Raw genomic sequence first — 12,623 nt, 5'->3', positions numbered from 1 at the left:
TTTCCGGGAAGTCTGTAAACACACATGGCTGATATTCTCAAGTTCAAAAAACTTCCCTCGAGTGATAGGTAAAATTAGTTCTTTAATCAAATATAGAAACTGTAGTACAACCTAATATATGGGCTATTTTCAAAAAATTAATTTTGAAAGCTAAATTCTCAACTCTATTTGTCTGGGGTTTTGAAAGCATTCCAAACTGGGCCGGAGAAGCACAGTCTGTGCATGCTAGGGGTCCCCCTGCTTCTTGATCCAGGCCCCCTGAACACCATGTTCATTTGTGTGACTGAAAAACTAAAAAAGGATAAAAATATTCCAAATTCATAATGAGTGCTTTGTACTTTCCATATTGCGCACATCACCAATTACACAGGGATATGTTTCATTTTGTTATTTAGACTTTCCTCCAAGTAGTACAATGATGTTTATTGAAGATAAACTATTAGAATTTCTGATATATGAAATACCTACCTGAGTTAGACCTGTTTGCAGAGAAGATTTTTTTAACAGTCTCACTTCTTTGTTTATGTATCTGAGCATTCCACTAAGAGTATTGAAGTCATTGTTCTCAGAAACATCATCTTCTAAATCATACGTGAGAGGCTTGAATGAGTCTGGATGGGTGTAAATTAGCTCCCTGTGGCTTTCTTCTACCGTTGAAGGTTGCTCTAAATGCATTTTTCTTAAATCCTGTAGTAATTCTTCAGAAAGATCTTCATTATTATGAGATTTGGAACTTAGGTCATTGGCACTACTAGAGCGACGCAGTTTTCTACATTTTAAGAAAGGTGTCTGATGATACTTAGCAACTGTTGCATTCTGAACATCAGGCATGATTTCTGTTGGGGATGTCAGTGAGGCTGTCCTTTGATGTCCTGACATTTTGGCTTGCAATCTGGTTAATTCTGATTCCTGTAGAGAAAATTCATCTTTGTTAAATGAATGAACAATTTAGAAAACCACAGACTCTTAGAAATCAGCTGAGTAAAGCTTTACACAGAATTCCTTTTATAAGCACACACACATGAGAATCATTTTGCCAAGCTCTGCTCAAACCATTTTGAACAATTACAAATGTTGACCTGAAATGTGTTTGACCTAAGTTTAGTATTTTCATGAAAGGTAGATTTTTCTGTCATATACTTGCCTTTATTGTGCTAACGATAATTCTATTATTATGATTATTATTATTTTGTGCATGCCATTAACTCGGTGACTGACGATGCTGAAGGGTCACAGTAGAATAAAGCCAGCAGTTGCTCTTTTTGGACTCCGGCACACCAAGACAGCGGGAGATACCCGAGTGTGACTGCAGTCTTTAGTAATAATTTTATATATTTATTATTTTATCGAATCACTGTGATATAGATCCTTATAAAACTGTTCATGATTAGGTTTCAGTCATACAGTGTCAAGTAACAATTTTAATTTCTATTCGATATTGAAATCTTAGATCTAAAAATTTCTCTGCAAAAGAACGACATCTCTCATAGGTGGGATATAAAGAAACACTGTGAGGAAATAACAAGGGCTAAAGGCAACAGGACCTAAAACAATAAGTGGTGCTGAGAAAATGCTGACAGCCACATGCCAAACAATGAAAATGAATCATATATGAAAAACCCCCAAACCTCAAAATGGCTAAACACTTGAACTAAGATCTAACTATAAACGCCTAGAAGGAAAAAAGCAGGACAAGCTTTATCCTTGGCTTATACGGACAAGGATAAAGCTTGACAATGAGCGCAATGCAGGCAACATTTCTTGTCTGCAATCCTCAGCACTGTAAGAATTTCTAGCCATGTGACTGGAGAGATAGCACAGCGGGTAGGGTGTTTGCCTTGCACGCAGCCGACCCGGGTTCAAATCCCAGCAACCCATATGGTCCCCTGAGCACGGCCAGGGGTAATTCCTGAGTGCAGAGCCAGGAGTAACCCCTGTGCATCGCCAGGTATGACCCAAAAAGCAAAAAAAAAAAGAATTTCTAGCAATACCACAGCCAGGTATTGCTTTTTTAGTTGTGTGCAGACACTACAACTAAAAAAGGTGTGACTCCTGGGGAGCACCACAACTAGAGGGTAAGCCCCAGTGAGCATGTCTGCAGGCACCTCAATCTGATGGGCAATCGCAGCAAGCACCACTTTCAAATGTGTATGAAGCCCAAGTACTGCAACATCAGCAGAAGGAGGAGAAGTGTGTATACATGTGTGATGCGTAGGGGGGTGGACGGGGAAAAAAAAGGCAACAGAGCAAAATCAAATGTGAAACTATATCAAACACTGGAATAGATGAAATTCATGACAAATTGAAACTGGGTGTTCTCCCACATTTTTGTTTGAACATTTATAAATTATTATTTCTCCTGTAGTGATTTGATATATATATATATACATATACATATATTTTATTAATAATACCCAAATTCAACATTTTCTAATTAAAGTGCTTTTTACTCAGATAGGTCAGGATTTGAGCACATAAGTCTTCTATAAACAAGATTGGAAAACAAGTTACAAATTTACTATTTCATACATATACTTTAGTACGTTTTTTGGTTTGGTTTTCGGGCCATACCCAGCAGTGCTCAGGGATCACACCAGAGGGGCTTGATCTCTTGATACAGGGTGCTAGAGATTGACCCTGGGTCGACCGCATGGAAGGCAAGCACTCTACCCACTGTACTACTGCTGCAGTCCATTTAGTATGTTTCTATGTGGACTTACTTTAATAAGCAATGCTTCATTTGTAGCTTCAATCACTACATTTCTGTCTTGGACCTGTTGGTGTAAATTGCTTACAGTGTCTTGCGCTTCTTCTAATTCCAGTTTTGCCTTCTCTAACTGTTCGTTGAGTTGCTGAACAGAAGTCTTCTGAGAGTCAGCAGAAATCTTCCATTTTGCATGGTTCTCTTGATGTGAAACCATCTAAATTCCCAAGATTGGAAAGAGAAAAGATGAAAGAGATAACAAATCAAAACTGGTTTCAACAATATTCTAATGCTAGGGGCTGGAGAGATAGCACAGCGGGTAGTACGCTTGCTTTGCACACGGCCAACCTGGGTTTGATTCCCAGCATCCCATATGGTCCCCCGAGCACCGAGCACCGCCAGGAGTAATTCCTGAGTGCAGAGCCAGGAGTAACCCCTGAGCATTGCTGGGTGTGACCCAAAAAGAAAAAACAAACAAACAAAACCACCAATATTCTAATGCTAGCTTGTGAAGCCTCCAACACAGACCTGGCTTCCTTGGGTCGATACTTCTTTGCCTATTTCCACTCTGGAGAAGTCTGTGTTTGTTCGAGTATGTTCTTCTCCCTTTCTCCCCTTTACATCTTTCTAAATAACTTTCAATAAAACCTACCTTCCTACACACACACACACACACACACACACACACACACACAGACATATACACGCTATTCTAATACTATCCATTTATCTATTTATTTATTTATTTATTTTTGGATATCTCTTTTTAAAAAAAAATTTTTATTAGTACATCACCGTGAGGTACAGTTACAAACTTATGAACTTTTGTGTTTGCATTTCAGTAATACAGCGATCATTTACCCATCCCTCCACCAGTGCCCATTCTCCTCTATTAATGTTCCCAGTATCCCTCCCACCACCCCCACCCCATCCCCCACCACCCCACCCTGCCTCTGCAGCAGGGCATTCCCTTTTGTTCTCTCTCCTTTTTATCCATTTCCATTTAAACAGAAGTAAATTCTGCTTATAATTACAAATATCTTATCTCTCCACAAATGAAGCATAGGGAAAGAAGGGGGAAGAATAAACTGATAGCCATAAATTTATTTTATTTATTAATTGCTTTATTGAAGCAAGAAAACTTTTATTGAAACTTACAAAGATGTGAGGGAGAAGAAAAAGGGGAAATATGTTTGAGAGAACATAGGCTTCTCTATGTTCAGAACAGAACAGTACCAGAACAGAAATAAACAAAAGAAAATAGAGAAAACCAAGGGAGAAATATGTTCAAGGGAGAACATGGGCTTGAAGAGCAAGGCCAAAGCCTTAAATTTATTTAAGAACTAACCAAGTATAACAGACTCTTTTTGACAAGTGAACTATACCACTTGACAGTTTTGTTAAACTTGGGGTAATTTTTTTTTCTTTTTGGGTCACACCCGGCTCTGCATAGGGGTTACTCCTGGCTCTGCACTCAGGAATCACTCCTGGCAGTATTTGGGGAACCATATAGGATGCTGGGAATTGAACACGGGTCTGCCGCGTGCAAGGCAAATGCCCTACCTGCTGTGCTATCGCTCCAGCCTCCCAAATTGGGGTAATTTGAACAATGTCTAGATATTTGATTATATATGGAATTATGAGGCCAACGTTTAGGTGCAATAAATAATAGCTTTGGGTTTACTTTCTGACCCTTTCCCCATTTAACTAAAATATCTTCTGAACTAAAATAAAGTAAGAAAGAAAGAATTAACCCTTAGCTTTCATAGATATTTACTAAAATATTTACTGATAAAATAACTGGTTTTGCTTCAAAAGTACCAGGGCCAAACAGCTTAAGGTGCAGACTTAGTGTGTAGAGGCCTGAAGTTCAACCCCAGGCACCACAGAACCATTGGCAGATGGATGTGGACTAAAGGGCCTCAGCCTTTAGTCCTGGAGTGCTGCCAGGAGAGGCGCTAGTGGATTCTTGGACACTGCACTGTGTCTTCAGGACTGTCAGGCTCACATAGCCAAGGGAGTAATGAAACATGAAGATGGTCTTGGGCCGTAGAAACAGTACAGTGGGTAGGGCACTTGCCGTGCATTTGGCTGACCCAGGTTCAATCTCCAACATCCCATATGGTCCCCTGAGCACTGCAAGCAGTGATTCCTGACTGCAGAACTGGGAGTAACCCCTGAGCAACACTGGTGGCCCCAAAACAAAAACCAAAACAACAACAATAAAAATTAAAACACAAATAATTTTTTCTTTACCTCCATGTGATAAGCTTCTTTGAGAGATTCTACTTCCGTTAACAATTTCTTAATTTCTGCTTGCATTCTTGCTTCTAAATGTGCTTCACGAACTTGAGAAGCCCCCAGTTCTTCAGCTAAATGATGTCCACGAGCTTCCTTAAAAAGAATATATCAAATAAGGCTATATAACTTCTCTGTTTTTATTTTAAGTAAACAAGTTTATTTTAAGTAAACTTGCATTCTTATATTATATAATATTTTATAATATGTCAATATAAACATACAAACACCAAGCTAACACCAAGCTAACATGAAATGGTACACTTAATTATTTTTTGGGGGGCCACACCCAGTGATTCCACTTCTTGGTAGCAACTCCCCAAACACTAAAAATATAAGTTCATAAAGATATATGCACACCTATGTTCATGTAGTGCTTTTTACAATAATCAGGATATGTAAAGAACCCAAATTCCAACAACAGAAGGACGGATGAAGAAATGGATAAATACACACAACGGAATACTACGCAGGTATAAGAAGAGAGAAAATCATGCAGTTTGCTGCAATGTGGGTGGAACTCTGGAGGGCATCATGTTGGAAGAAATGATTCAGAAGGAAAAGAACAAATACCAGCAGATCTCACTCATGTGTGGTACAGAGAGAGAAAAGTCGGGGAAGAGACAGTATAGAACTATAACAAACCTTTGGCCTTGAATTACAAAACAGATTATCAGGCAGTGTGGTGGGGGTTATGGAGAGGGGCACTAAAGTGACAGGGATCAGGCTGGAGCAATACCCACTCGGGTAGGGCATTTGCCTTGCACGCAGCTGACCCGGGTTTGATTCCCAGCATCCCATATGGCCCCCTGAGCACTACCAGGAGTTATTCCTGAGTGCAGAGCCAGGAGTAACCCCTGTGCATCACTGGGTGTGATCCAAAAAGCAATAAATAAATAAATAAATAAAAATAATAAAGTGACAGGGACAGCGGTGGAGCACTCTGGACACTGTGATAGTGGGGAGCAGTGACTTTGTCCATCGATACCAAAACCAACACTACTGTAACCATGTTACCTAAGCTATAATAAAAACAATATGGTTATACACTAGTAGACTGGAGAGATGGCACTTAAATTCTTTTTTTTCTTTTAAAATTTAGTAAGATATAATTAACATGCATTTATGTGACATTAACCATTTGATGTACAACTGAAGTCAAGTATATTTATATGGTCGTGTGACACAATTAACTTTGGCAAGGACTATATTCTGTAACACAAAAAGTGGATGTCAAAATGTTTAAAATTTTCAGCAAGGTCAACAATTCCAACTGTTGGGAATAGTAATTACTTTCTCTTTTGAGAGCTGCTTTATGTCCTCCAGCTCCTGGGAGAGCCTTTCTACTTCTCTCTGGGCTTGGACTTGTTGACGACGAGCCTCGAGCAATTCTGCATGAGATGTCTGTATTTTCTCTGCAGTTAGCCTCAGTTCTTGTTTCAAATCTATGGTCTCCTGGTACTGAGTTGCAATATATTGTTCCTGCTCTTTCACAACCTGAAATACACAAGATATTTGTAGCTTTGAAAGTTAAATGACACAGGGCTGGAGCAATAACGGGTAGGGTGTTTGCCTTGCATGAGGTCGACCCGGGTTCGATTCCCAGCACCCCATATGGTCCCCCTAGCACCGCCAGGACTAATTCCTGAGTGCAAAGCCAGGAGTGACCCCTGAGTACCACCAGGAGTGACTAAAAAAGTAAAAAAAATTAAATGACACGTATAACTAGTTCTTATACCGATTTCTTTTCTAAGTAACTTTCTCCCTCCTAACTAAATCTCTGTAAAGTTTAACCTATAATAAATATCATACACAATAAAACTGATATTTAAAGATAGTTTTAGATTTTTTTAATGACGAAAAATGATAAAAATACAGTAATCTGTGCTTAGAGCTTGCTCCTAGTTCTGTGCTCAGGGATCATTCCTGGGAGTGCTTGAAGGACCAGTTTTTTGTTTTTTTGTTGTTTTTTTTTAAGTTTTATAAGATCACCGTGAGATACAATTACAAACTTTGCCTGATTACATTTCAGTCACACAATGTTCCAGCACCCCTCCCTTCACCAGTGCACACTTTCCACAACCATTGTTCCCAGTGTCCCACACGCCACCCCCACCCCATCCCACTCCCTGCCTCTGTGGCAGGTACAATCTTGAAAGGTTTGGTGCTGGGATCAAACCTGGGTTGGGCACGTGCAAACAAGTGCCTTACCCACTGCATTCTCTCTGGTCCCTCACTGGTATATTTTATATGAATTCAGATGTATAATACTTTAACATAAAAGGTATATAGTATTTAACATTAACATAATTCTTATAGCAGGATATATAATATTATATGATATATAAAAATAATATAAAGAGAGAAGAAAGTTTACATTTGATTATTTAAATCAAAGGTGAAGAATAGGGCTGGGCTTCCTTTAAATTAATCTTCAAACATGAAATTAATCTTGCTTTACTACATTTACTTGAAAATTATCTAGTAGACATACTTGTTTAATTTAGCATAAATTAAAATTTATTATTGATGTGTTTTTATGTATATGTACTTTGTTAATATTTGGCTAAGGATTCCTGTATCTGTGCTTATAAAGAATATTTGTGCTTTTCATCCTAAAAAAAAAAAAGAATAGGGCTGGGCAATAGTACGGAGGGTAGGGCGTTTGCCTTGTACATGGTCGACCTGGGTTTGGCCATATGGCATCCTATATGGCCCCCCAAACACCGCCAGGAGTAATTTCTGAGTGCTGAGAAAGGAGTAACCACAAGCATTGCCGGCTGAAAATTATATATATATTTAAAAGTCAGGTAATTAGTTATAATCAAAATGAATGATCGTGAGAAAATAAAAATGAGCTATGTATAACATTTAAGAAATTAGGGGGAATACCCAAAAGGACTTGGGGGCCACTCCCAATGGTGCTCAGGGAACCTGCAGTGCTGGGTATCAAATTCGGGTCTACTACATGCAGAGCATGTGGCCCTTTATTATGTTGTTTCTATCAAATCTCCATGAATTACAAAGTTATTCATGATTGAGTGTCAGTCAGGCGCACAAGGTTCCTACACCAATCCCTTTACCAGTGTCTGCTTCTGCCACCACTTCCCCCAGTTACCCTCCCGCCCCCATTATGGCCCCGTCCTTTGAACTATTTCCCCAGAATAAAATTTCATTTTTAAAAAATTTGTTTCTAAACACAAATTAAAAAAGAGGTGATCCCGGGGGCCGCACGCATGTGCGGCCTCTCCGCAGCTGTACAACCGTGAATCCAGACCCAGCAAAACCTCTTTCGGTGTGAGCAACTCTTCGCAGAATGTCTCCAGCCTGAGAACTAAGCCTCGGCCCCGTGCCCGCCCAGGAGGGGAAAGGTATTTCTCTCTGTCGCCTCTTTCTCTCCGGGAATGAAGGGCGCGGTGGCCGCCATATTAAAACGACCACAGATTGGGTTTTCAAGCCTGCAATTATCTAATATCTGGAAGAAATCTCCCTGAACTTCTTGTTAAAGTACAGAAATTCAAAATCTTATTTGTCTTCACAGTAGGTCTGAATCTAGTGGGGTACTCCTAACAACAATAGTGAGGTTTGTGTTGAAATATTGAATGTAACCAAAGTGAACAGAATGTAAAGTGAAACTTATCAGTTACAAGGTAGGGGGGTGGGGGGGCGGGATGGGAGGTGTACTGTGTGGGTTTTTTTTTTTTTTGGTGGTGGTATATGGGCACTGGTGAAGGGATGGTTGTTTTAGCATTGTATGACTGAGACCTAAGCCCAAAAGCATTGTAATCTTCCACATGGTGATTTAATAAAATAAAATTAAAAAAAATAAATAAATAAAGTTCACAAAATTGCCTATGGAAAAAAAAAGATTTTTTTATTAGGGCAATATTGATTTACATGAGTAAATGTTTGTTTTAGGGTTATTCTGCCACCACATTTACTCCCCCCAAATTGTTAATATTTGAAAATTGAGTATGGTATTTAAAAATAATAAAAACTGCATTAATGAGAGCACCATAGAAAGAAATTAACTTTGCATTTCATTAATATCTGTATCTTCTGTTCTATTAGTAGGTTCCCAAGAAATTTTATTAACCAATTATGCATACATGTATTATAGACCTACTAAGTGGCCAGTAGGTAATAGAAAGATATTATAGATGATGGCCTTCCTTATAGTTAGAACATCAGAATAAAAGAACTTAAAACATCAGAGAAGCTAATAGAAAAATGGAAGAAATAACAAAGTATTTTTGGCACTAATTTTGTATATAAAACAAATCAGTTGAAAATAAAGATTTATTGGCCAGGGTTGACAGCATGGAGGTCAGGAGGCTCTGGATCTTGGTTTACTTTCTGGTACTGCATGCCCTGCCCAGAACCACCAGGTGTGCCTCCAGGGGACCCCAAGAACTGTAGGGCTGCCCTGCTGGTTCCTAGCACTGCAGGTCCCGGCAGCACTGCATCCTGGAATGGCTGGCCCAGTGTCACTGACAGTAGCCCCAAGACCTTTGAATACTGCTTGGAAGGACCGCCTCCTCCATTTCCCCCAAATACAAATCAAATCAAAACATGTTATGTCACTTTTCAGAAAATGTTATGATTCCTTAGAAGGAAAATAACATGCTTACATTTTCCATTTCTTTCATCTTCTGTTGTGTTCGTTCAGTTTCTTTTTTCAGTTGGCTTATCTCTTGGTCATTTTGTAGTGCTCTAAACTCTTTTTCTCGAAGCTGTTCTTTGGCACTTTGTAATTTATCACTCAAAGTTTCTATCTGGGAAAGGGAGAAAGGACAAACCAATTTTATCCAACACAGAATAGAATCCTATTAAATCTTGCTTTAAACATATGTATCTAAGCAGGGACTCCTGAACACACAGACAGAGGCAGTCCCAAACAACACCAGGTGTGGCCCCAAATCTCTCCACAAAAAAGGGAAAAAACAAGACATCATGTTCTTCTTTTAATTTTCTTCCCCTTACCAGAAATCCCAGACAGCTGAGTGGTCAGAATGACCAGCCTTTAGCACATGCAGTGGCCTTGGGTTTGACCTCTCAGACGTATATTTGCAAGTGATTTAAGCCACAGTCATCTTCCAGACCCCTAAAAATGAGTTTTTCTCAGCCACAAACATCAAAATTCTATGCCCTTTAAGATACTTAGACACAAACCTAAAATATGCTAAAAGTCTCAATTGCGGGGCTAGAGCCAATAGCACAGTGGGTAGGGTGTTTGCCTTGCACGCAGCCAACCTGGGTTCGAATCCCAGCATCCCATATGGTCCCCTGAGCACCGCCAGGAGTAATTCCTGAGTGTAGAACCAGGAGTAACCCCTGTGCATCGCCGGGTGTGACCCAAAAAGCAAAAAAAAAAAAAAAGCAAATGTATAAACAGTATGTACATGTAACAGCTAAGTCAGTGCAAAGTCCTCTTCCTATTGTGTTCCTTCCTTAAAGGCAACCTCAGTTACCAAAATTACTAATAAATTCTTTCACAGATATTTTATGTTTTTACACATGTACATATTATGATAAATACGTAGACACACTAATACTAAATGGATTATATTCACATCATATCTAGAGGATAATAATCAGGGGAGAGTGGTAGAAATGAGGAAATGTTGATTAAAGGGTATAAAGTTTTAGTTACAAGAAGAGAAAGGATTCTTTTTTGGGGGAGTTCCCACACAGTACTTTGGTTACAACAGCAGTGCTCACAGAGTGTGCAGTGTGGGGAATCAAACTCAGGGCTTCTGCGCGCCAGGCACAGGCAAGCAGCCCCGTCAAGCTATCTCTCTGTCCATGGTCCCCGGCAGAGTGCAGGAAGAGCACTATCTCTTGGATTCTGGGGTTTGGTTTGGGAGTTCTTACGTAAGATGGTATTGGTTAGACTTTACACCTAACCAATACACGTATTTTCCTAGCCTTGAAATAATCTATAGATTGTTTAGAGAACAAGGACCCCAAAAATCTGTATGTATTTATACAGATGAAACCATGCTAAGTCTATGCTGAATCCGTGCAGAACCTACAGACACGAAGATCCAGTGTTCGGAAGTGTGTGCTTGAAATCTGTTGAGATGATGGGTGGGAGGGGCTCCGCCCCCAGAAATAACTATGCGAGGTAATAAACATGCTCATTAGTCTGGGGATGGTAATTATTTCACAATGTATGCATGGCACAGCATCACCTGGCACTACTAAAATATAGTCTGTAAAGATGGGGAAAAATTAAGATGGAAAAATATATGAGGTATTATGTAAAGATGATTAAAATTACATAGTACTTTTACTGTTTGTATTCTGTAAAAAAAAAAAAAAAGGACATTATGTCAGGCCCGGAGACATAGTGCAGCAGGTAGGCACTTGTGTTCAACCCCAGTTCAAACCCAAGCACTGCCAGGGGTGATTCCTGAGTACAGAGCCAGAAGTTAACCCTGAGCTCTGCCAGGTGTGGCCCAAATTACCCCTCAAAATCATAAATAATAAAAATAAAATCCAATAACCAGGTGCCAAAGAGATAGTATAGCAGGTAATGCTCTTGCCTTGCACAGAGCCAGCCTGAGTTCCATCCCCGGCATCCTATATGGTCCCCAAGTCCCACAGGAGTGACCCCTGAGTTCAGAGCCAGGAGAAAGACCTGAGCACCACTGAGAGTGAAACAAAAACCAAACATAAAAGTTAACAACAAAAATAAAAGTTAACAAAAAAGATTTGTGATAAATGGACATGGTCAGGGAGTTTTTAAAAAATAATCTAACAATTTCTAAAAAATTATTTACCTGTTTGTTACATTCTTTAAGTTCCAAGTCTGATTTTTCCAGAGTACCCTCCAATTTAATTATTTTCTGCTCCATTTCTCCTCTGTGCTCACGAATAGTCATATCCAAATGTGTGACCTAAATACAAAAGTAACATTAGGGCCAGAGCAACAGTATAGAGGGGAGGGCACTTGCCTTACACGGAATCGACCCAGTCAACCCCCAGCACCCCATAAGAGTTCCTAGAACCCACCAGGAGTTATCCCTGAGCACAGAGCCAGAAGTAAGCCCTGAGCATCACCATGTGTGGCACAAAAACAAAACAGAAAGTAAAAATGTCCTTTCTATAACATATTGATGACCTCTGAAACCCTGTATGATTGTTATTTTGACAGAAAATAGAGGCAAGGAAACTCACTTGAGCAGCTCTTTGCTTTAGTTCCCAATTTCTCTCCTTAAGCGACTGATCCATTTCAAGGAGCTCCTGCTTTTTGTCTTCAATCTCCATCTTGCATGCCCTGCAATAAATCAATGGTAAGAGATCAAAGCCAAAAGAAAAATGGAAGTTTAGAAAAATTAGGTCATTTGGGTTACTTTTTCTCTAAGATAAGCATGACAGGATACTAAGCCAGGACGTGGCTAGAGTGGCAGAGCACATGCTATGCATGGGGGGAGTCCTAGGGTCGACCCCCAGCTCCGCAGGGCCCCTGCACGCCATTGCTAGGTGTGGCTACTGTAGTCCCTGATCACCCTGAGTACAATAGCAACAGCAGAAAACCAAAGTGACAGGATGCCTGCAATTATTTCAGATTAGGAGGAACATTATAGAAAGCAAATAAGAAGGGGGCCTTTGCTGA

The 12,623-nt window shown here is 39.8% G+C and overlaps 1 protein-coding gene across 1 annotated transcript in view; it reads right to left on the bottom strand.

The window, feature by feature from the left end:
- CCDC18 (coiled-coil domain containing 18) overlaps positions 1-12,623 on the bottom strand; it is a 73,684-nt gene that overhangs the window by 4,463 nt on the left and 56,598 nt on the right. Inside the window, exons 22-28 of the mRNA XM_055139530.1 lie at positions 12,185-12,284; positions 11,788-11,904; positions 9,634-9,777; positions 6,296-6,499; positions 4,961-5,098; positions 2,721-2,921; positions 469-909 (exon numbers count right to left, since the gene is read on the bottom strand). Of these exons, the coding sequence (XP_054995505.1) occupies positions 469-909; positions 2,721-2,921; positions 4,961-5,098; positions 6,296-6,499; positions 9,634-9,777; positions 11,788-11,904; positions 12,185-12,284 (1,345 nt within the window). The remainder of the gene's footprint in view (positions 1-468; positions 910-2,720; positions 2,922-4,960; positions 5,099-6,295; positions 6,500-9,633; positions 9,778-11,787; positions 11,905-12,184; positions 12,285-12,623) is intronic.

The sequence above is a fragment of the Sorex araneus genome, chromosome 5 (assembly GCF_027595985.1).
Source record: "Sorex araneus isolate mSorAra2 chromosome 5, mSorAra2.pri, whole genome shotgun sequence".
Classification (NCBI taxonomy): domain Eukaryota; kingdom Metazoa; phylum Chordata; class Mammalia; order Eulipotyphla; family Soricidae; genus Sorex; species Sorex araneus.
The sequence above is the reverse complement of the archived record's forward strand: the minus strand, read 5'-3'. Positions and strand labels throughout refer to the sequence as shown.